The sequence below is a fragment of the Symphalangus syndactylus genome, chromosome 17 (genome assembly GCF_028878055.3).
Source record: "Symphalangus syndactylus isolate Jambi chromosome 17, NHGRI_mSymSyn1-v2.1_pri, whole genome shotgun sequence".
In the NCBI taxonomy this organism is placed as follows: domain Eukaryota; kingdom Metazoa; phylum Chordata; class Mammalia; order Primates; family Hylobatidae; genus Symphalangus; species Symphalangus syndactylus.
In genome coordinates, this window is record NC_072439.2 from 47,844,107 (window position 1) to 47,869,426 (window position 25,320).

General features: G+C 37.4%; 2 protein-coding genes across 4 annotated transcripts in view; one reads left to right on the forward strand and one right to left on the reverse strand.

The window, feature by feature from the left end:
- LOC129465589 (DNA replication complex GINS protein PSF2-like) overlaps positions 1 to 25,320 on the forward strand; it is a 467,777-nt gene that overhangs the window by 331,541 nt on the left and 110,916 nt on the right.
- Positions 12,920 to 25,320, reverse strand: part of SLC38A4 (solute carrier family 38 member 4) — a 207,443-nt gene continuing 195,042 nt past the window's right edge. For 2 of the 3 annotated variants that reach the window (XM_055248798.2, XM_055249082.2), the window contains 7 exons: positions 24,875 to 25,150; positions 24,663 to 24,742; positions 23,256 to 23,356; positions 21,402 to 21,526; positions 15,626 to 15,770; positions 14,659 to 14,756; positions 12,920 to 13,158 (listed from right to left, as the gene is read on the reverse strand). In XM_055248798.2, coding sequence (XP_055104773.1) covers positions 13,057 to 13,158; positions 14,659 to 14,756; positions 15,626 to 15,770; positions 21,402 to 21,526; positions 23,256 to 23,356; positions 24,663 to 24,742; positions 24,875 to 25,150 — 927 coding nt within the window. In that variant the 3' untranslated portion in view covers positions 12,920 to 13,056. The remainder of the gene's footprint in view (positions 13,159 to 14,658; positions 14,757 to 15,625; positions 15,771 to 21,401; positions 21,527 to 23,255; positions 23,357 to 24,662; positions 24,743 to 24,874; positions 25,151 to 25,320) is intronic. The other variant, XM_055248800.2, reaches the window with a different exon arrangement.

A 25,320-nucleotide genomic window follows, 5' to 3' on the forward strand; every position in this document is an offset into this window, starting at 1 on the left:
ATTCAGCCTCCTGAGTAGCTGGGACTATTGGCATGCACCACAATGCCTGGCTAATTTTTCTTTATTTTTAGTAGAGACGAGGTCTTGCTGTGTTACCCAAGCTGATCTCAAACCCCTGAGCTCAAGTGATCTGCCCACCTAGGCCTTCCAAAGTGCTGGGATTACAGGCATAAGCCACCATGCCTGGCCTTGACATGCTTTTTTTCTTATTTTTAAATATCTCTAGTCACTTAATTTGCTGAAAGCTAAATTTAAAAAAACTCCGCGTTGCAGGATAATACTTAATACTGTGCTAAGTGTGTTTCCCATTGCAGAGCAGTATCACCATACTTAGTATTAAGGAGGTTATAAAATATCAAAATTTTAAATGAACAAAGAGAGTATGAAAATTATGGAATACTAATGTCATCTTTTGATGGAAGAACATGGAAACAAAAACAGGACACTCAAATCAATTTTTCTTAAACTGTAACTTTATTTGGGCAAGAGAATTTTCCTTAAATAAAGCTATCATTTTTAAACACCTTAGGACAAACTATTTTTTCAAATAAAATTTTATGTCAGAATAGTCTTGCTTAAGTGGTTTTCTATTCTACCATCTTCTCATTATTATGAATATTTGCTTTATTGATATATAAATATCTCAGTTACTCCCTGTGACTAAACTGCTCTCTCTACTTGAAATCAGAAGACTTATTTTAGGTAATTTAAAATTTATATTAGCACAGTGTCTATAACAAATTGGTAATGCAGATTTATTTTAAAAAAGAGGAAAAGAAGCATTCTAACAGAAAAAATGGTCAAAGAATATAAACAAGAACTTTCAATGATTAAACAGTGGCTGTAAATATATTGCTAAATATGTAATCAGCTTTATGCAAAATTAAAACAATGAGATACTGTATCTGGCCATCATAAAGGCAAATATTAAATAATAATAATATTGAGCAGTTATAAAATTGTGTGAAAATAACAACTCTCATATACTGCTGGTAAAAGAATAAATTGATGCATTTATTTTTTTAGAATAATTTGGCAGTTTCTATTAAGTTAAAATGTGCATGCTATGTGATCCAGCTGGAGAAACACTTGCATATGCATATGTGGAGATGTGTCATGATCTGCATAATTCCATGTAGTATTTTTGTAATAATGAAAAATTTATGAATAATGAATGATCATTACTTGAGGAATAGTTAAATAAAATGTGATATATTTATACACTAGAATTACAGTAGTTAAAGCAATAAATTACACCTGTATACTATCAACGGAATTAAATCTCCAAAAATTACTACTGAATAAGAAAAAGAAAGTTTTAAAATAGATACAGTATATAAATGTATGTTATAAAATATCATAAAACAGAAACCAGTCTTTTACAGCAATGTAAATGGAACTGGAGGTCATTATCCTCAGTGAAATAACCCAGAAACAAAGTCAAATACCATGTGGTCTCACTTATAAGTGGGAGATAAACAATAGGTACACATGGACATACAGAGTGGGATAACAGACGTTGAAGACTACAAAACGTGGGAGGAGAGTGAGGACTGATAAATTACCTATTGGGTACAATGTTCCCTCTTCAGATGATGGTTACACTAAAAGTCCAGAGTTCATCATGATGCAATATATGCATGTCAGAAATCTGCTCTTGGACCTCCTAAATATGTACAAATGAAAATTTTTAATGTAAACATGACATAAAACAATTGTATTTTTAATCTATGATACGAACATATAAAAAGAAGTCTGGAAGGATGCACAGCAAACTCTTAGTAGTGGCTTTCCCAGAAAGTGTGAAAGGGAAGCATCCTCTTAAATGCCCAGAACTGACCCAGGGCCACTTTGAATACATTCTATTGGTCAAAGCAAGTTAAGGTCAGTCCAGCTCCAAGGTGACTTCCCCTCTTCATGGGAGGAGCAAAAGGAGTGGCATGCACCTGCTGTGGGGTGGTGGAATTGATGGCAACCATTTTTGGAAATTGTCTACTGTATTTTCCTTCCCCCACTTTAGGCAATTGGCACCCTCCAGCTCTTGGCTCCTTTGCTTCCCTCTATATCTCCCATCAAATTTTGCTTTAAAGAAAGATTTTGTAGGAATGTTTTACTTGAATTGTGGATTTAAAACAAGACATGTCACTCCTAACAGGACATTTACATTTGATATCTCTCTCTGATCTTGGAAATAAATGCTCTATCTCTCTTTAAGGCAAGTTCAGGCATCAGCAAGTGGGGGAAGAGCTTCTTGGAGTCTTGCTATTAAGTCTCATCTCACCATTTCTAAGTGCTTTACCTCCTCCACCTTCTTAAAAGCTGGCTGGAGATAAAAGGGTAATGTCACCCTGGAAGGACTGAGCTCTTAATTCACAGATGTTGCTCCAGAGCTTGGGTCTCAGCTTCTGATGACTTGTTCATTGTTATCTGGAACAGAACTGTCCTGTAACCACATTCCCATAGCTTTATGATCCACAGTTAGGAGATTGACTATGTCAGATTACCAAATAGAAGGAGAGAAACAATAAGAATTCATTTAGTAATCTATCCAATTATATTTGTTGAGATCCATGTAGCTGAGAGCTATGCAAAATACTGGGTGTACCAGTAGAAAACAAGATAGGCAGCATCTGTCCTCACAGAGCTTATGGTCTGGTGGGCTCTACAGACAAGGAGAAAATGTGGGTAATATGTGTTAGGTATAAATAAAAAGAAATTATGAGGTGCTACAGGAAGACTATGCGGAGTCTAATTAGTGGTATGCTTAGTCTAATTACTGGCTCTACCAAAAAAAATTCAAAAAAGGAAAGATAAAAAAGGAAAAAGCTCCTGATTTATAGTATTTGTCAATTTCCATGGTGCAAAGATTCCCACCAATTTCAAGCAGCAACATGACATCACTGAATGGAGTTACAAAAAAATGAACGGTACTTTTTTCTTATCCACATGGGCTGTATTCCAAGACCCCCGGTGGATGCCTGAAACCATGGCTAGTACTAAACCCCATGAACACTATGTTTTTTTCTATACATACATACCTATGGTAAAGTTTAATTTATAAATTAGGCGTAGTAAGTGGTTAACATCTTATAATAAAATAGAACAATTATAACAATATACTGTAATAAAGTTATATAAATGTGGACTTTTTCTCTCTCAAAATACATTATTGCATGTAATATTTTCAGACTGTGGTTGACCGTGGGTAACTGAAACTATGGGAAGTGGAGCCATAGATCAGCAGGAACTATTGTACAGGCCAACAACAGGGCCCTATCAGATCTAAGCCAGTTAGGGTAGGAGAATGGGGATGTCAGGAAGGCTTTCTGGAGGAAGAGCCATCTAAGATGAGAACTGAAGGATGAGGAAGAATGAGTTAGATGAAGACAGTCACAGAGAAATATTCCATGTGTAGACAATGCATGTGTCAAGGCCTGAAAGGCAAGAAAGGACCTTGCACACCTGGAGAATGACTAATCAATGTGGATCAAGGACATGGTGCTGAGTGATATGTGTGTGTGTGAAGGTAGATGGGGAGGGGTGTGTGTACATGGGCTTTGTATGTAGTGTGGTGTGTATATATGCATGAAATTGTGTGTAAGTGTGTATAGTATGTTATCGGTATATGGTATCTGTGCTTATGCACATGTGCATTTAGTACAATGAGAGTATGTGTATGTGTACATGCATGCTGGTGTCTTATTCAACTCCAGCTGCCATAACAAAATACCATACCCTGGTGGATTGAACAGCAGATATTTATTTCTCACAGTTCTAGAGGGTAGGAAGTCTGAGATCAAGGGGGCAGTGGATTTGGTGTTTGGTGAGAGCCTCTTCCTGGCATGCAGTTGACTACCTTCTCACTGTCTTCACATGGCAGAGAGAGAGCTATGGTCTCTTTCACTTCTTATAAGTACACTATTCTCATTACAGGAGCCCTACTCTCATGAACTCCTCTAAACCTAATTATCTCCCAAAAGCCCTGCTTTCAAATACCATCACTGTTATGGTTTGGCTGTGCCCCCACCCAAATCTCATCTTGAATTGTAGCTCCCATAATTCCCTCATGTTGTGGGAGGGACCCAGTGGGAGATAATTGAATCACGGTGGGTGGGGGGGGTTTCCTCCATACTTTTCTCATGGTAGTGAATAAGTCTCATGAGATCTTATGGTTTTATGAGGAAAAACCCTTTTCATTTGGTTTTCATTCTTCTCTTGTGGGCCACCATATGAGACATGCCTTTCACCTTCTGCCATGGTTATGAGGCCTCCCCAGCCATGTGGAACAGTGAATCAATTAAACCTCTTTCTTTTGTAGGTTGCTCAATCTTGTTATGTCTTTAACAGCAGCATGAAAATAAACTAATATAATAAATTGGTACCAGTAGAGTGGGGCACTGCTGAAAAGATACCAAAAAATATTGAAGCAACTTTGGAACTGGGTAACAGAGGTTGAAACTGTTTGGAGGGCTCAGAAGAAGACAAGAAAATGTGAAAAAGTTTGGAACTTCCTAGAGATTTGTTGAATCGCTTTGACCAAAATACTGATAACAATATGAACAAGGAAATCCAGGCTGAGGTGGTCTCAGATGGGGGTGAGGAATTTGGGAACTGAAGCAAAGGTGACTCTTGTTATGTTTGAGCAAAGAGACTGGCGGCATTTTGTTCCTGCCCTAGAGATTTGTGGAACTTTGAACTTGAGAGAGATGATTTAGGGTTTCTGGCAGAAAAAAATTTTTAAGCAGCAAAGCATTCAAGAGGTGACTTGGGTGCTGTTAAAGGCATTCAGTTTTAAAAGGGAAACAGAGTATAAAAATTTGGGAAATTTGCAGCCTGGGAATGCAATAGAAAAGAAAATCCCATTTTCTGAGAAGAAATTCAAGCCAGCTGCAGAAATTTGCATAAGTAATGAGGAGCCGAATGTTAGTCCCCAAGACAATGGGGAAAATGTCTCCAGGGCATGTCAGAGACTTTTGCAGCAGCCGCTCCCATCACAGGCCCGGAGGCCTAGGAGGTAAAAATGGTTTCGTGGGCCAGGTCCAGTGTCCCTCTGCTGTGTGCAGTCTAGGGTCTTGGTGCCCTGTGTCACAGCTGCTCCAGGCATGACTGAAAGAGGCCAAGGTACAGCTCAGGCCATGGTTTCAGAGGGTGCAAGCTCCAAGCTTTGGCAGCTTCCATGTGGTGTTGAGTCTACAGGTGTATAGAAGTCAAGAACTGAGGTTTGGGAACCTCTGCCTAGATTTCAGAGGATATATGGAAATGCCTGGATGTCCAGGCAGAAGTTTGCTGCAGGGGCAGGGCACTCATGGAGAACCTCTGCTAGGGTAGTCCAGAAGGGGAATGTTGGATGGGTGCCCCCACACAGAGTCCCCACTGGGGCACTGCCAAGTGGAGCTGTGAGAAGAGGGCCACCATCCTCCAGAACTGAGAATGGTAGATGCACAAACAACTTGAATCATTCACCTGGAAAAGCCACAGACACTTAACACCAGCCCATGAAAGCAGCTGGGAGAGAGGCTGTACCCTGTAAAGCCACAGGGGTGGAGCAGTCCAAGACCATGGGAACCCACCTCTTGCATCAGCATGACCCAGATATAAGACATGGAGCCAAAGGAAATCATTTTGGAACCTTAAGATTTGACTGCCCCCCTGGATTTCAAACTTGCATGGGTGTAGCCCCCTTGTTTTGGCCAATTTCTCCCAGTTGGAATGGCTGTGTTTACCCAATACCTGTGCCCCCATTGTATCCAGGAAACAACTAACTTGCTTTTGATTTTACAGGCTCATAGGTGGAAGAAAACTGCCCTATCTTGGGACTGCACACTTTTGAGTTAATGCTGAAATGAGTTAGGACTTTGTGGGACTGTTGGGAAGGCATGATTGGTTTTTAAATGTGAGGATATCAGATTTGGGAGGGGTTGGGGTAGAATGGTATGGTTTGGCTGTGTCCCTACCCAAATCTCATTTTGAATTTTAGCTCCCATAATTCCCTCATGTTGTGGAAGGGACCCCATGGAGATAATTGAATCATGGGGGAGTTTTCCTCCATACTGTTCTCATGATAGTGAATAAGTCTCATGAGATCTGATGGTTTTATAAGGGGAAACCAATTTCACTTGGTTTTCATTCTTCTCTTGTCTGCCACCATGCAAGAGGTGACTTTCACCTTCCGCCATGATTGTGAGACCTCCCAAGCCACATGAAACTGTGAGTCCACTAAACCTCTTCCTTTTGTAAATTGCCCAATCTCTGGTAAGTCTTTATTAGTAGTGTGAAAAAAGACTAATACAATCACATCAGCGGTTAGTGCTTCCACATATGAATTTGGGGGAAACACAAATATTCAATCCATAGTAGTGTGTGTATCACTGGTAAGAGAAACACAGGGCTGGGATGTCAAGAGTTGTGTAAACCAGTAGGTCACATCTGGACCCTCTGCTTTAACACAAGATTCTGCCCAATCTGTGGGGCAATCTGTCTTTCAGGGAGTTTTTTTTTTTTTCTCTTGAGACAGTCTTGCTCTATCACCCAGGGTGGAGTGCAGTGGCGCAATCTTGGCTCACTGCAACCTCACCTCCCGGATTCAAGTGATTCTCGTGCCTCAGCTTCCTGAGTAGCTGGAATTAAAGGTGCACCACCACCCCTGGCTAATTTTTGAATTTTTAGTAGAGGCGGGGTTTCGCCATGTTGGCCAGGCTGATCTCAAACTCCAGACCTCAGATGATCTGCCCATCTTGGCCTCCCAAAGTGCTGGGATTACAGGCTAGAGCCACTGCACCTGGGCCAGGTGATATTTTAAAATATCATAGGAATCCCACTGTTTTACAACTCTTGATAAATTTCCCACTAGCTGCAGCCTCCTTTTTTGACCCAGAGAGTCTCTTGGGGTGATCCAGTTCAGTTCCTTGGTGTTTTCTGATGGTAGAGATTGGATGGAGGGAAGGGCTTTCCCAGGATCACCTGGTAGGAGGTGGTGACTAGCACTCAGACTTCCAGAACCTCAATCCCTGGTTTTTCTTTTTCTTTTCTTTCTTTCTTTTTTTTTTTTTTTTTTTTTGAGACAGAGTCTCACTCTGTCGCCCAGGCTGGAGTGCAGTGGTGCAATCTCGGCTCACTGCAACCTCCGCCTCCCTATTCAAGCAATTCTCCTGCCTCAGCCTCTGAGTAGCTGGGACTACAGATGTGTGCCACCATGCCCAGCTAATTTTTTGTATTTTTAGTAGAGACAGGGTTTCACTGTGTTAACCGTCTCCTGACCTCATTATCTGTGTGCCTTGGCCTCCCAAAGTGCTGGGATTACAGGCATGAGCCACCGTGCCCAGCCAGTCCATGACTTTTCTACTCTCCCATTAGTAGAGCTGGAGTCAGTAGTAACATCATATAATTTAGTCAACCCTTGATTCTAAACAACTAGCCAAAATAATGACAAAGCTCTACTAAACAATATTTTGTTTTATCACATTTTAAAATAGAAAATGGTCCATGTGATGAATGCTTTTCATAGGCAAATAATTATTTGGTAAAATAATCCAATTTCATTTTTTCCTTTTTCTGCACAGCAAGATGAGGAATTCTATTATCTTAGCAGCAGCTTTACCCTTTCATCAACCCATTAGCATAGTTTCTTGCTATAGGAACTTAGATTATTGGCTTGAGACTTTTCCTCATTTCTTTTTTTTTTTTTTTTTTGAGACAGAGTCTCACTCTGCTGCCCAGTCTGGAGTGCAGTGGCATCATCTCAGCTCACTGCAAGCTCCGCCTCCCAGGCTCATGCCATTCTCCTGCCTCAGCCTCCCAAGTAGCTGGGACTACAGGCGCCCGCCACCACGCTTGGCTAATTTTTTGTATTTTTAGTTGAGATGGAGTTTCACCATATTAGCCAGGATGGTCTTGATCTCCTGACCTCATGATCCACCCACCTCGGCCTCCCAAAGTGCTGGGATTACAGGCATGAGCCACCATGCCTGGTCAACTTTTCCTCATTTCTAATACAAGCATTTAGTGCTGTAAATTTTCCTCCTAGCACTGCATTGAATGCATCCTCCATATTTTAATATGTGAGTTTAAAATTTTCATTCAGCTCTATGTATTTTAAAATGTCATTTGATGCTTCTTCTTTGACTCGTGGGTAACATAGAAGTGTGTTGTTTAATTATCATTTATTTAGAGATTTTGCTATTGCCTGTTATTGATTTTTAATTGATTCCATTATGGTCAGAAAATGCACTCTATATTATTTCAATTTTTTAAATTTGTAAGGTTTGTTTTATGTCCCAGAATATGGTCTATCATGGGAATATGAAAAAACTGTGTTTTCCACTGTTGCTGGCAAACTGTTCTATATATATATCAATTAGAACCTGTCGGTTGATTGTGTTGTTTATATCTTCTATATCTTTGCTAATTTTCTATCTAGTAGTTCTATCAGTTTCTGAAAGTTGGGTGTTGAAGTCCTCAACTACAATGCAGATATATCTGCTTCTCCTTTCTACTCTTATCAGTTTTTGCTTCTTGTGTTTTGCCTATTGCTTGGTGTGTGCACGCTTAGGCTTATCTCTTCCTGATTAATTGATCCTTTATTCTTATGTTCATGATAGGAAAAATGGACACCTCTTGTCTGTAGTAATTTTATTTTCTCTAAAGTCTGTTTTACCATATATTAATATAGATACTCCTTCTTTATATTATTACTAATTTTTGTATGTATATCTATTTCCTTCCTTTTATTTTCAACAAACTATGTCATTGAACTAGAAGTGAATCTCTTATAAATGGCATATAGTTGGGTCATGGTTTTTATTCATTCTCCAATCTCTGTTGATTGGTATATTCAGACCACTAACTTATAAGGTAATATTGATATATTAGTGCTTAGGCCTACCATTTTATTATTTGTTTTCTTTGGTTCTTGTTCCTGCTTTGCTTTTCTTGGGTTCCAGTGGGTTACTTAAATATTTAAATACTTAAATAAATTCATCTTAATTGATTTATAGTGTTGTTGAATGTATGTCTGTGTATAGTTTTTATAGTGGTTGTTTTGTATATTACATTAGACATATGTGACTTATTGCAGTCTATTGGTATCAGCATTTAACCACCTTGAATGAAGTGTAGACACATTACTTCTATTTAGGTCCTTTACCTTCCCCATTAAAAAAATATCTTTATCTTGAGTATCAGTATTTTTTTTTCAATCAAAAATGTATTTATAAAACTCATTAAGAACAGAAAAGTCTTATATATGTGCCCATATTTCTTACTTTCCTTTGTTTCTTCTTCTTTCCTGATACTCCAACATTTGTCCTTTTATCATTTACTTTGTGTTTGAAGAACTTCCTTTAGTCAATCTTTAAGAGTAGGTGTGCAACAAATTAAAGGTTTAGCATTTACGTTTGGAGGATAGGAGCTGTATTCGTTTATTCTTATACTGCTATAAAGAAATATCAGAGACTGGATAATTTATAAAGAAAAGAAGTTTAATTGGTTCATGGTTCTGCAGGCTGTATGGGAAGTATGATGCTGGCATCTGCTTGGCTTCTGGGGAGGCCTCAGGAAACTTACAATAGTAGTGGAAGGTGGAGAGGGAGCTGGCACTTCACAAGGCCAGAGCAGGAGGCAAAGAGAGAAGGAGGAAATGCCACACACTTTTAAACAACTAGATTTTGAGATCACTCACTCAGTTTCACTGTGACAGTACCAAAAGGTATGGTGTTAAACCAAAACCATCCCCATGATCCAATCACCTCCCACCAGGCCCCACCTCCAACATTAGAGATTACAATTCTACATGAGATTTGGTGGGGACACAGATCCATACTATATCAAGAGGCTTCTGAGGCTTCTTTTTAAAATTTCTGTTATTTTCTTCTTGGTATAGTTTTTGCCTTGTGGCTAGCTTTAATGTATGCTGATCTAGTTTGCTTTTATAAAAATGTTTAGTTTAAAATAAGTTTTTCTAAGTACTATTTTTTTTTTTGCATCTTGGTTAGATGATCCAGTCCTACCTGTATGGGCCCAGAACATCAAAACATTTAATTATGACTATACCACTCTGATTAATCTTATTTCATTAAGACATAAATTGCAAAACTTTGAGCTATACTGACCTGGTCCCAGAAAGATGTAATTAAGACACGTTTAGGAAAATAAGCAACCATACCATAGACTGGGAAAATATATTGGCAATCTGGACATGGATCCATATTTAAAAAGCTTCTACAAATACACAATAAAAAGACAAAACCTAAATTTTAAAAATGGGCAAAACATTTGAATACACACTTCACAAAAGAAGATACATGAGTGACCATTAAACACATGAAAAGCTTTCAACATTAGTTGTCAGAGAAGCAGAAATAAAAATCATAATGAGTTACCATTTCAGACCCTCTAGAAAGGCTAAAGTACAAAAGACAACACCAAATGTTGGCAGGGCTGTGGAATCAGTAGAAGTTGTAGGTAGTACGATTGGAAATGAAAATGGTAGAAACACTGTGGAAAACTATGTGGAACTTTCTTATAAAGTTAAGCATATACTTACCCTATGACCCATCAATCCCCCTAATCGTTCATTCATAATCAATCCTTAGCACTCACATGTTTTCCTTGCCCCCATATTTTCTCTGCTCTTTATTTTACTATTCTCATGTTTCTTCTATTCTCTCATTTTCCATCTTCAATGGATTCTTTCAAACTCACCATAAAAGACTCATTTCTTCCACATTCATTCTATGTGGTATACATGTGATGCCAAAATTATAATCATCTTAATAATTTAGGATTAAATATCTATTTTGCCAAAATAAGATGGCAATTATTTTCATGATGATGGCTATAGATGTTAGCTATGTGTCAAAGGTAACAATGAAAATGGAACATATACCAATATAAGACAGACAGTATTTGGATTTTAAATTTTGTTTCATGGACAAATAACATAACATTCTTTAACAATAGATCAAAAATCACATCATAGTCATTTGAAAAGTTCATTTATTATATACCAATATACACTTTCTGTAATAAAAAAGAAGCCTCCCAATACATTGAGCCATCTTATAAATGAAATAAGAAAATAAAATTTTCATCTGTTTACAAATGGGGTTAAATTAATCAGCACAAGCTATCATATGTATGTCTGCCCTGCAGTATATATGAATTTTAATCTTGGTTATGAAGAAAAAAATGGTGCTTTATTATTTGGCACTATAGGATGCTCTTGAACATTCAGAAGATACCTTTTTCCACTTTTTATTTTTGTATACTCTTTAGATGAGTGAAAATGTAAATATATCTTAAAGATGCTATTTGGCAGATTTTTTTCAAATAATAGTAGCTCAAAAGTTATGATACTTTCTAGTAATGCTCAATTTCCATAACAAAGTGCACTATTTTTACAGTATTATGCCTCTAGAAAATAATGCATAAGACCAATATATTTTCTTAGGCACAGTCCAGAAAATTTATTGAAATATGATTTAGTATTATCATACGTGTCTGATACTTGTATTTCATAATTGGCTTTACTAAAATATAAAATACACAAGTGTTCTTACTATGATTTGAAAAAAAGGTAGTGAACTCCAGAAGTTATAGGCTGTGAGTAGGAATTTTTAAATCCATTTTATGTAAGTTTGTTATGGAAGTGAGCAAGAATGATCGTGTGCATTTCTTTGTAGTGTTAGCACTTATACTTTTACGGAGAACCACTCAACACTGTATTAAATGGCCAATGAATGTCAGCAAACACCTGTGTGAGCTAAACTGAACTAAATCCTATTTTAGATATGCTAAATTAAAAGAACAACTTTAGTATTGATAATAATTTGCAAAAAGAAACTTATTTTCTTGTAGATCATCCTATTATTGTAAATATTGAAGAAGAGCATTGCCGAACTATATATAACTTAGGTTTCAAATTTAAATTATCCCCAGACATTTGTAGACAGATACATATGAATGGATTTTCGAGCCCACCAACTTAATTTCCTGCCCCCACCCCCAATAATATAAATGCTTTGACTGTGAAGAAAGAAAACTACACATGTAAAAAATAAAAATCAAATGTACCATACATTAACATTCTGATGACTACAGAATAAGATTATATACATAAACATATAGCAAATCACAGTTTCCTGCACTGAATGTTTATCAAATGAAAATGTATCAAACAATACTGGGTAGTGTATCTCCACGATTGTGGTCTTCTAAAAATTCTGAATGAGGATGGAAGACGAGAGGGAGAGCATTGTTCAATGACAAAAGTATGACAAGAGGATTTAGGAATAACATGAAAAAGCAGGTGCTTTCTAGAACAGGCAGTTTAGCTATAAGCATTATTTTTGTTGTTGCTCTATGATTGAAATAAAGCCCCTCTCTATATTTAGTGTTTTAACATTTAAATATAGATGTTTTAACATCTACAAAAAATCTATTGAATATAGAAGTCACAACTCAATGTCACAAACAGGGTGGGCAAAATATTATTTTGCTGTTGACACTGAGATGCTCTAGACTGGTGTTTGGCCATTCATGTACCTTACAGAAACAGTTCCTAAGACATGCCTTTTGTCTCTGTTAGTAAACAGACCAGAGACTTCGGTGCAAGACTGAGAGAAGGCATTAAATGGTGATAGCTTTGCCACCAGGGCATTTTTGTTTGATGTTCTGAGAATGCAAATGTTTGGTACTTTTTTAGGGGGTGCAGAGTGAGGAGACGGCAGGGGAAAGAGTACTATCTGATGATTGTTACATGCAGTTACCCTTATTCTGCTCGTAAAGCAGCAAAAATACACCTTCATCATCTCACACTGCTCTAGTAAAACCTGGGCAGAAATGTGCACCACAGATTTTATTTTAAACACATACACAACCATCCTTGACAAAAACAGTGATTTTCCTCTTCTGCAGGTGCCTGGTGATATTACTGGTAAACATCTTTGGAATCTTCCTGTTATTTCCTATGAATAACATTCCAGTCAAGATAATTCAAATGTCTTTTGGAGTATAACTTGCAACCATTTCCAATAGAAAAAGAAAGTATTTTTCCTTGTGTTAGTGATGCTTGGAATTTGGAGGATCATAAATCCAGTCAATTATAATGAGTGCCATGCTTCCAATCATGAAGATGATTCCAACCACAAGGAAAATTAAAGCCTGTAATTCAGAGAGACATTGTTAGGAACACAGAAACCATACTTAGAACAATTTGTTTTTTAGTGGTTTACATAATGTGGCAATCTGATCTAGATATTGAGCCATATTATTCTTAATATCTCAGATGCCCAGTCCTAACCTATCAGTCAATTTAGAATCCTAGTTGAAGAAAGAAGAGGAATACAGTGGGGAGATACAACCTACAGGTTCAACAATGGAGTAATAGGTAACTGATTTAGTACATCAAGATGATGGAATACCCTGTGATTATTAAAAATCAAGGGACAGAAAAAGATTCAATAATCTAGAGAATACTTACAATCGTTTAGGTGAAAAAGAGCAGGTTATAAAAGAATAGCATATATGATATGATTCTAATTTTATAAAGCAAACAAAACCAAAAGCTTAATAGATGTGGCAACAAAAAAGTGTATATATGTGTGTGTACATACATATAATATACACACACATATATAAGGATATATGTACATATCTACATATAAAATACTTCAGCATTTCAACACTAGAAGACGCCTTACATTTTATCACATACTTAAACCTCCTAATTCTACATATAAGAAAGCAGCAACTAAAAATTTTTCACTAGAATGGGTCTAGGAGATAATTGTACTCATTTCACAACTGGTCAAACTGAAAATAGGTCACAAACAGGACAAGTGATTTGCCAGGTTCATACTGCTGTTAAAATCCAAGCAAGATGGACTACATAGAGTTAAAATATGGGGGCAAGCTGCTGGGTGGACCTTTTGATACCAAATTATCCTGAAGTCCCCAAAACATCCCAAAGGTAAATGACTTCAAGGTAAAAATTCAGAGTAATTCAGTAAGAAATACTCTTTTCAAGCCTTAACATGACTTTCTTAAGGAGTGAAAGATAATATTTCCTTATTGGAAAAACAATTATTTCTAGCATTTGTTTCTATAGTAGTCTTATGGAAAAGAAATATGTACTCCCTAATTTAATAAGACTGTATTTTGTATCTAAAGAGGTTAACAGAATGATGAATGGTTCTGTTCTGGATCTTAGTCCACACCAGGGACAACAGGTACTACGGAGGGGAAAACAAAAGCAACATCTTTCCTTTGGCTTTACAAACCTAATAACCATGACCAAAATATTTAAATTATTCCATAACACCGCTAGGGAGCCTAATTCCTTCTTGCATGATTTTCCATGGATAGTGCAACAGCAGCTTGGTATTGGACACTGCTATGTGCCTGAAGCATATGTGCCTGTGGGAAAGGCTACTACTATTTGACATGTATGACAGACTCAACACAGGGTATTTGATATTTGAAATAGAATCATTTGAGTTTCAGAAATATATCCCCTTTCTCTGCTACCAGAAAGTTCTAGCCCATTTTGGATTTTTGGTTCTTGTACATTGATTCATTTTTCTAAACTATGTGTATTTTCCAGTTTATTCTAAGTAGTTGGAAGAACAACCAATAATGGGGGAAATTGCAAGGTTTACTTACCCCGACCTTTTGGGGTGACCTGAAAGGTTCTTTCTTGACAAGTTTAAGATAAAAAACTGCTGGAAGAATAAAAATCAGCATAGTGGCAGAAGAAGCCCCTGAAAAGACAAACACAGGACAAGGTCAATGTCTTACCCAGCAGGTCTTAGCAAAGGAGATGCCAGCACACACTTTAAGAAAACCAAATATAAAGCTATCCTATACTTAGCACTAAAAACACACACTTAAGTCACATAAGCTCATCTTGGTTATTTATTCATAGAAGATATGTTTATAGATATAATTAAAATGTACCTAACATCAAAGCTGCATAAGTGTGTGCAACATATAATAAGCAACAAAAGGCTGAATTTAACACAAATTTACAGGGGATTAGTAATATAAATACATACTAAGGTGACTGAACTTGGGACACAACCTATCCACCTCTTACTCTGCAAGTGACCTACACATGGCTTTTTTAAAGTTTTAGATTGTGTTTAACGTTTAACCCTTCAATGAGTAGAATGAAAATTAATAGACCACACCGTTGTGGGAAATACTAACAATATACTTTATATAATCAACTTCCTACTCCTCTGAAGATACCTTTCAATGTTCAGCTGATACTCATAGTATCAGAGAGCTTCTGGTAGGTAAAATCTATCTTCCTCTTTTCCTGATGACAGAGCTAATACCTAAGTCCAAATCCTGGGTCCACACCAAGGTATATGACTTGACTTTTATGGGGTCAGTTTCCTCATCTGTCAGAAAAAGCAGCTTGACTAAATGACCTATAAGGTGGCTCCCAGTGTCAGTCAGGAGGAACAGAAAGTGATCAGCTCAATCACCAGAGCCTCGCAGGGATAAAGGGAATCCATGAGCCTGAGAAAGACTGGGATCTGGATGACCCAGCACTGGTTCCCTGTCCACCATTTAATGAGGCACGAGTTTGGGTTGACCAAATTGAAGCCTTTCTGAAACTCACCTATGAATCCGAAGATGTATTTTATAGTTGGCACAAGGATGACCAGAACATTATTAAGTGCAATAAGCACAGCTGCAATCAGGAAATGTCGTATCCAGCTGAAGGGTCTTTTGGGAAATAACAGTGTGGTCACTGATGTACGAATCTTAAACAAGAAAGTTCAAAGGCAAGATCATTTCTTTGTTTTTGACTTTATTACTTCAAATATTCTCATCACTCTAATGCATTTTCTTTCTTTTTCTTTTTTCCCAGAAAAGATCTTGATGCTTTTTTCAATTTTTTTATTATTATAAAACATACATAACATAGAATTTACCATCTTAACCATTTTTAAGTGTAGAGTTCAGTGGTATTAAGTACAGTCATTTCAGTCAACAACAGACCACATATAAGACAGTGATACCCTAAGGTTGTAATACTGTATTTTTACGGTACCTTTTCTATGTTTGGGGACACAAATACTTACCATTGTGTTACAGTTACCTCCACTATTCAGTGCAGTAACATGCTGTACAGGTTTGTAGCCTAGGAGTACTAGGCTATGCCATATAGCTTTAGTGTATAGTAGGCTCCACCAATTAGGCTGCAAGTACAATCTATGGTGTTTGCACAATGACAAAATTGCCTAAAGATGCATTTCTCAGAATATGTCCACATTTTTAAGCAACACATGACTGTACATTCATCTTGTGCAGTCTTGATGCTAACTTTTGATATTTGAGATGGAGTGTCATTTTTTCCTTGGTGTATTTTATAAGACAATATTTTATGTGTTCACTTTCTTAGTTTTCAGAATTTATTGTTAAAAATAATCTCAGTCAGAAAGAGATAACAGGTAAGACACATAATTAAGAAACACAGTAAAACCCTTGTTGATCACAAAACATGTCTCATCAGACTGGATGAGACATTAAGGGCAAGCACTGAATAGATTTACATGAGATTGTGAAAGGAATTTTTACAAATCTAGGTTTTCCTTAATTTTGCATTGTATTTAACATTTTAAAATTTTGATGTTTTTGTGTTTGCTTCTTCCTCTTTCTCTCCATTTTAGCTCTCCCTATCAATAGATTGTAAATCTATGAAAGGCAGGGAACAGGACCTAATAATCTAAACATTCCTCAGACTTTCTAGCTTAGTGTTGTGCACACAGCAGGCACTGAATAAAAGCTTAAATTAAATCAAATAGTAGGAATCTTATCCTTCCCTTCAGGATCCTTGACAGATTTCAGCCCTATTTTAGCAGTTGAAATAAGTAGGCGAAGGGTCAAGAGAGCCTCAGTTTGCAGCAGCTGCTCAAGTTACACTGTTGTAACTGGATAAAGATCCCTGTGGGCAGAGGGAGGGAGTGACATTTGTGTTTGTACAGCTTGACAAAGTTGAAAACACTCTTATCTTTGGAATCTTTTAGAGGACACTTTTTGGACTTAGTGGAATTACTCTATCAACTTTCCAATAAGTGAATACTTTGGTTAAGCTAGGAGTTCACATTTTTGGAAATGCTGTGATTGATTTTCGCTTTAAAATTTTAGTTCTGAAGTCACTTAAGGTGCAGAGATGGGAACTCATTTAAAAGAGAGAAAATGTAAAATATATTTTGAAACAGGTATGAATGACAAAAAATACAAGCTAAATAGCTTGCAGTTTCTCATGTGACATTCCTTTCATACCACTCCACCAAAAATTAAGGCCATCTGTTTAGGCTGAAAAGACAATTTCATTTCTAGAATGATAAACCAGATAGTCTCTGGAAATAGTTTAAGAATAACTTTGTAAAGGATTTTAAAAATTGGATTAGTGAACATTATGAAACTCATTCTGAAAAGTAAACTGAGGAAAGCAAATGGTGTGATATTGTTTTCCTCAGCAGCCTATAATTCTATATTATGATCTGCAATTAGTGCTTATTCAATATTCTCAAAACTGGTCCAATTAGTAGGCTTACAAATTAGCTTTTTATGGTATATACATAGTGCTTGAGGACTTAATTTGTTTCACAGTGTTAAACAGAATAAATAAGTATGAAATATAGGTTCATTTTCAGAGAATAGTCACAGTTTGTTTTTTAGTCGCTTGTTAAAATGGTGCATTCAAGTCAATAAGCTGAGTTAGAGTGAGTTAGAGGCAGTCCTATATGTCCAGGGCCTCTGAATGTGAAAGCAGTCTCCTGGCTCCCAGAAAGATTAACATTTGGCCTAATGATATGAGATCACAGAAAGTTTATGGGAATAATAGGTAGAATGGTTGGAGTAAACACAAAAGCTTCTTCCTCTTTGTGAATAAGGAATAGGAAAATTCCAAACAGAACTGAAGGTGGTTTCCAATGCATTCCTGAAGAGGGCAACAGAGCAAAGAGGGAGGGAGGTACTAGGCTTGTGGTGGTGGTGGAAAAGATCAGGAAGGAAACTTGCTGGTCATTCCACGTTAAAGTGCTTCCCTGAGGAGTGAGCCTAGGACCAAAAGGCCCCAGCAGTTCTTTTTACCTTTGCTAGGGCAGGCCACTGGCTATTTTGCACAATGACAAAATTGCACAATGACTCCCACCAAGCCTCATCTGCTCTTCCACTCAGCTATGTGCCTTTTTCTTTACTGACACAAGTCGCTAGGAACCTGGAAATGTGGGTCAGATGCTGTGGGTCAGGGAGGTCCCCAGCACCATCCAGGGCCTCTGACCCACAATGATTCCATTAAGGTTCTATGCAGCTCTAGAGACAACATCTGTTATTTCCAGAGAAAGAGTCCTGAACAGGAGCCTGTTAGGGGGTGCTGTATTCTGATGCAGGGGCCCAATGTGAAGGTCAAAAATGTGGAGGCTCAGCAGGAAGTGAGAGTCTTAGCTCTAACTCTTAAAAAAAAAAAAAAGCCTCTCCCATTGTTTAGACTTAGCTCACACTTTGATTTTGCAGGTTTGCTTAAGGCAAGGATGTTGGAAATACCTACAAATCACTGCTCCACTGCAGTTGATAGTGATATATGCTGCATTTCTATGTCGATATCTACATACACTTCAAAACAGGAGATCTGAAGGCAACATAAGTGAAAAGACTGATTTTAACTATAAGATGAAATACAAGTAGCTAGGGATCTTTTTTCAAAGGCGTGGCAGGTGAAATTTGCGTCTGTGTCTTCATGATATATCCGTTAGGATTATTTGGTTTCTTGTTCTTTATGGAAATATGGGAACTTTACTGCTAAAAGGGAAGCATAAGCTGAAAATGACATGATCAGTCCTCTGGAAGGAGGTGCCATTCCATAATTGATACCCCACCCACTATTAAGAGAGAAAGAAATGTTGGGCTGCTAGTGAAAACACTACCTTAATTCATTTCATTTATTCACTTGTTCAACAAATACTACAAGTAGTTACTATGCACATGTTACTAAGAAGGAAAAAACTAACCTGATTGGAAAAAAGAAAGATAATAAATGAAGTAGAGAAAAACAAAAACAAACACCAGTCATATCTTCTCAGGCTCCTAAGAAAGAGAGCCCAGCTACCATGCTGAAAGAAGGAGAACATAAATTAATGCCTAAAGCTGATAGATTTTAATTCAGATTAGGTTTTATTAGTTTTATTATTAATATGTGGAGATATCAAGGCAAGGAAATAAACTTATTGGTGAAGAGTTCCTTAAATGAAATAAACCGTCAGGAGAACCATGCTGTGAGTCAGCATTTGACACACTGGAAATCTGAGCCCTAAGTTATATGAAATAAACAAGCAAAAGCACCAATAACAACTTTTATCATTTTAGGAAAGAAAAAAATTTGAATTTAGCCTCAGAGGACTTGACTGAGATCCACTCACGGAAGTGACCACTCTCTGTCACCATCTGTATGTATCCATCATCTATAGGGAGGTTTGGTTCATTTAGCCCAGATCCTCAACCCAGCTGAATTTGTGGCACATGTCACCAAGGGAAAGAGTGTCAATGCTTTTGCTAGACAAGGCAGTTTATACATTTCAAGACAAGGCAAGATTCATTTGAAGACCATTTTTCTTCCCAAGCACGATGGAGCTCATCCTCTGTGCCAGTCACTGTGCACATCCCCAAGTCCCAGGGACTTATGACTCTGTGGGGCAGTGGAGCACTTACACAGATTATATAAACGTAACATTGCAAGGGTGAGGACAGGATAATGTGCAAAATGTTTCATAAATGCTAATGTTGAGTGGAAATACATAATGAAGGATAGCAGTTAGTCATTTTTCTGAACTCTGGTTCTTATGGTCAATTTTGGTTCTAATGGCATCTAATGTTTACACACTATTGCTGTTCCTGATGGTCAGATTTATACCAGTGCTTTATTTCTCACATAGGGTAAGAATTTCTAAGGGAAGATTTGGATTTTCCGCGCTGAGGTAAAATGTTCATCAGTAAATGACTTTTACTTCCCATGACAATAATTGCAGCCCTCAGTGTTGGGCTATGAGCTGCACTAGTTGAACTGTTACCAGCTGTGTGTGTGACGATGGCCAATTCTGGCAATCCCTTAAGACCATGGCTTGAAAACACTATATGAATATGAATAAAGCAATACAGAAGAAGCACATCACAGATTTCTTATGCTTTAATTCTACAATGATGTGAATGCTTACACTGTGCCAAAATTTAGTTAGTGTTTTTTTTACACATAAAAAGAAGGGCTCCAGATATTCTTTTCTCAGTGAAGTTGTTTGCCTGGCAATTTTACCGTATCGTATACCTTCTGTTTATAGTTGTCTTCTGTCTTGTACCCAAGACGGAGCTGATTTTAGGCTAAAGCTATGTATGTGTATGTCATCTGAAATACTTTCAGATATATTAGAGGCAAGACATGATTTAAGAGTAAAATATTAGCCACCATAGTAATACGGATCTGATTTCATGCACTCATGAAAAAGGAATGTGCCAAAATATATTTCAGCACACAAGCTTCATTTAAAGTGACCACAGTGTCATTATAGAAATAGTCTTCATATGCCAGCCGTGTATGGAACATTATGTCCAGGACAGTGCTGGTTACTGTGTCACTTATTTTTTTCCCCCTCAAATGAATGAGTAAATTCAGTGTTTATGAAAGAGGGGTTGGCAGGAGGGTGAAGACCTGTGTTTATCCTTAGGTGGTGGTTTTAACTCATGCAGCCCAAACCTTCACTACCAGCTCTGCTCTGGGATCTCAGAACAAACTGACGCCAATGACAAATGCCAGGGAGGGGTGACTTGGTATGAGTCTGGCAGAGGCCATGTGTAAAAGAGATATGTGATAGATAGTATAACTGTTTTTTGAAAAATTTTGTTCTGGTATATAATTTACTTAACATGAATCCCCTTTTCATTAGCCTTCAAGGCATCAGGTTAAATAAGGCAACTTTTGTATATTATTGCAGCACGACAAACTGGAAAAAAATGAAATGTCTTCAAAACTGTGAAGAAATTTAATACGATTTGAAAGTTAATATGGTTTTGGCTTTCAAGGTTCCAAAGTTATATGAACTCCTACTCAGTTTTACTAATCCACGAGACAGAAGCTCCAGCTCCACTTTTCAAATTTGAGTTTAAAAATAAGTTTTATGATTTTTTTCCTATACAATAAAAATTCCACCTGAAACTAGTTGCACTATCTACACATTAAATGGCCAATTTTAAATGGCTCAAAATGCTATAGGAAAATAATAATATCCTCAGGCATTGCAATTGCAAACTCACCCTATAATTGAATCAAAATGAAGGTAGAACACGTACTAATTTATGGGGTCAAGTAGGTTTCTTTCATCAAAGTCTTATGTACTTACTGGGAAGAGGACAATGGGTACAGTTAGTGTTACTGCCACAAGGACTGCCAGGCGAACCATGAGAAGAGGGATGTCGAATGTATACACTTTGCTGTAGGCATGAAGTAATTCATCTTCAACTTCTCCTACAACAGGAAAAAGAGAATGAGCCCGCTTGGTGTTGTCAAATCAGCACAGGTCACTTATGGCAACATTTTATAGAGAGAGCACAGAACGGAGGAAAAGACCTAGGTTGGGAATCCAGGCACCTCTGGTCTTGCCTCTGAGCTCATTAGCCATGCAACCTTCATTCAAAGGAACAAAGAGGTCCTCTAGCTGATAACGTTGCAGAAGCTATAATACAAAATAAAGAGCCTCTCAAGCTCATTTACATGTGATAAATCTATCTCTGCTGTACAGAAGCAATTACAAATCAGACAGAGACCAAGGTGCTCCTGTTGAAGGGGATGAGAGGCCCAAGCCCCACGTCTTGTCTCTCCCAGCCTACCACCTCCCCTGCCCCTACCTGCGCAGCCACTCCTGATGCAGGTTACAAACCCAGTGTGTAAACTCTAGGATGAATGATTGCTACCATTTTTTCAAGCTCAACAACTATGACTCCATCACCACACTAAAACAGATATTTTTGGGCTTTCTCAAGTTTTTGCTTGTCTTATGAAACTCATTAAAATAAGTATAAGTAACATACAGGGATAAATTAGCATAATTTTTAGAGGGTCTCCCAGTGGGTACTACTCTAAGACGAAGATGCTGCCCTACTTGAAAACACATTCATTCAGGATTCCAAACACAAATAACAAGAAAATATTTATGGAATCAAACGTAGTTGGATTTTCACCTCAAGATCAGACAAAAAGAAGTGAAAATACCTTCAGTAGTATTGACCTCGACATTCATTATTTCACAACCAGCAAAAAGTTAATGCCCAATCTAAAGCACATGTTTGGTTAATAGTCAAATATTAGTCAAACAGAAAGAAAACCTAAGCAAATGGTGGCCTACTCCTGAATCTTTTCCTCCACAATTTGTCATACCTGCAATTCAATTTACCAAGTCAGCAAGAAAAAAAAATTAAGTTAAAACTCTAAAAGTAGGTTTATACAAAAATGTATTTATATTGATACACTGATTCATGTAAACATATGCTACCAGGTCAATATGTGATTCCATGAAATCTGTTTATGTGGCCACACTTCATGGAAGGAGTACAATCCTACTCCCTTTGTGAACAGTTAAGATGCCAGAGAGGAAATGTTGCAGGCATAATCTAATGTGGCCATAGTCACTTTTTTGGTAGTGCATTCTTAGATTGAAGGAAATTCTGTCATGTCCTCTTTCTTAGGAAATCGTTTAGTATAACAAAATAGAATGGGATATGTCAGAAATTTTACCTAAAGTCCCAAGCTCCCAGATTTGACTTGACTGGTAAAGAGGAGGCAAATTCAAACTTGAGGACCTGGCAGTTTCCCTGCCATTTGTGTGGCAGTTAATAATTCCATCAAAGGAGCTTTATCACATGCAAGTGGATTCTTTCTCATCACTTGTAGCCCGAGTTGGACTATGGAGTCTAGCCAAAGAAATATCATCTATCCCTAAAGGAAAATAATTTTGTCTGAGGGATATTTTTTATAAAATATGTGTTAATTCACAAATTGTTGTAACTTGTTAGCCAGGCTGAATCAGGCCCCATTTCCTCAGGTCAAGTGACAAAGCTAAAATAGTATATTAATTGAATATGTGTCATCTATAGATCATGCTTATAGAAAGCAAGTTTTAAAAATCATACCTACCCAGGTCAAGGATCAGCCTAACAAGGATTTGCATATAGAGAATGACTTTCACAGAGTGACCTACCATAGAAGGTTAGGTAACCAAAGAGGGCAGCAAGCAGGTACATGACAAGCATCCCCGTGATGGAAATATTTGACACTGTTTGCATTTTTCTCCGGGACCGACTGGAAAAAGAAAGAACACCAAGCTTTGTTTTTTAAACTTATAAAAAAATCACTTTTCAAAATGAAAATAATAATAAAAATGTATATCTATATTGTTCATCGTGAAGACATATTTAGTACATAAACTTATAGCTGATTTAAATTTGTCTTAGAGAGCTAATGAGGATTCATTTCCATTTTTCTTAAACACTACCCCTTCAGTCTTAAAAACAACCATTTCCCTAGAAGAGGAACAGTCTATTTCATGTCAGTCAGTAAGCCTGCCCACTGAATAAGAATATAATTAACATAAAGATCAAACAGGCTCCTAACGTAGAAAGCTTTTGCATTTCATAATGAGATGACTTTAGATGAGGAAAAGAACCTACTAGAGTCAGCAAAGTAATACTGCCAAGAGTCCAGACTACCGGCAATCCTGACATTGTTACCTGAGAAGCTTCTGGAAACCATTCTAGAGCGAACCTGGCTGCCAAAGATCAATTGTCAGTCTTCTGGAGTAACTGCTACACGTGATTTTCAAAGTAAATCAAAGACATCCAAATACTTGAAAGTGTTCTGAAATTTTTTATGAGGTAAATCAGAATTTATGGGGAAAGTTTTGCTATTTAGTGAGAATGAAGACTGAGGTTACTGATGTCTAGATTAAAGAAGTTGAGAATTATTATATAATACCCTCCCTTAAAGGAAAGAGGAAGACAGCTATAATGAGTTCATACCCTTTGTTCCCAAGCAAATATCAACAACTTCAAAGGGAAAAGAATACAAATGAATCATAGACCATCAGCTGGAAGAAACAACATTTTCTAGCCAGTGACTCTATTGTACAAATAAGACAACTAAGGACAGATATTGACACATCTCTTGTAATGAATGTGTTCTAGACAAGGGTTAGGTGCTGACTATAAATGACATCAGTGGCTTATCGAGGCTGCCCCTAACCTTAAGTTTTGGTTGTCATGGGTGTTTTCATTTCTAGTCCAGCTGACATCATTTCTTCCCAACAAAATTCAAATTTAAATTCCCAACACCTGCCAAAATTATTACAACCATCGACTCCTTGTCCACTTGCCATGAACCCCTCCCCTGAACCATTATGGTGGAGAGAAAGGAGAGAAAGAAGAAGATAAGGTAGTGCTGTAGTGGGCTGATTCCCACCTTTCTGATTAAAGCATTTTACTGAGGAGTGGATGGAGTACATATTTTCTCTGAAGAGGAAACTATAAACTGTGTTTCCTCTTAAAGAATCTTTGAACATATGAGCAGATTTTCAAAGCAAATTAGAATGCTAAAATGATGGCTGCCTTACTCTTTAAGTTCACTGTAGATGGGAAGGACCTCAGGGTGGCATACAAAAGCAAATGCTAGGATAGGAATTGCATAGGCCGTCTGAAAAACAAAGACAACACCACGTGTTTAGCATTCCAACATAGAAGGTGATCTCAGGCCATCTCAGTTTATTGAATAAAAACTTAGAAAACACATAACTATACTCATTAGAAGCCTGGACCTCTCACTTACCCGGGAGTTGAATACAAAGTATTTGGGTTGACACTTGTCATCACTATGAGCTTCATATTCTACTCCACTGTCATGAAGAGAGCCCTTGGCCTGGTTCTCATCCAGCCCTGCAGGATTGCGGTGGGTGTAATCCATCATGAAATTCACATCAGAACTCTCAGAGTTGTTGGGTAACATTACCACATGCATTGGAAGTGTGTTGTTGAATGACAGATTTCCAACACTGTGATCCAAAACAGGTAGAGGGCAGGGTATTTGGAATTTCTTGTAAATCACCTAGACTCAGTCATTAAAAAAGAAAAAAAAATCAGCTTTTTGAGAAAAAACAATGAAATAAGAATCCATATGTGTGGCTTACGGGGTAGGGTGTGAGGGAACTCAGTTAGGGATTCCTTTTAGACTAATGGACAAAGTAAACTTCCTCTAGCCTCTGTTCTAAGGGAAGA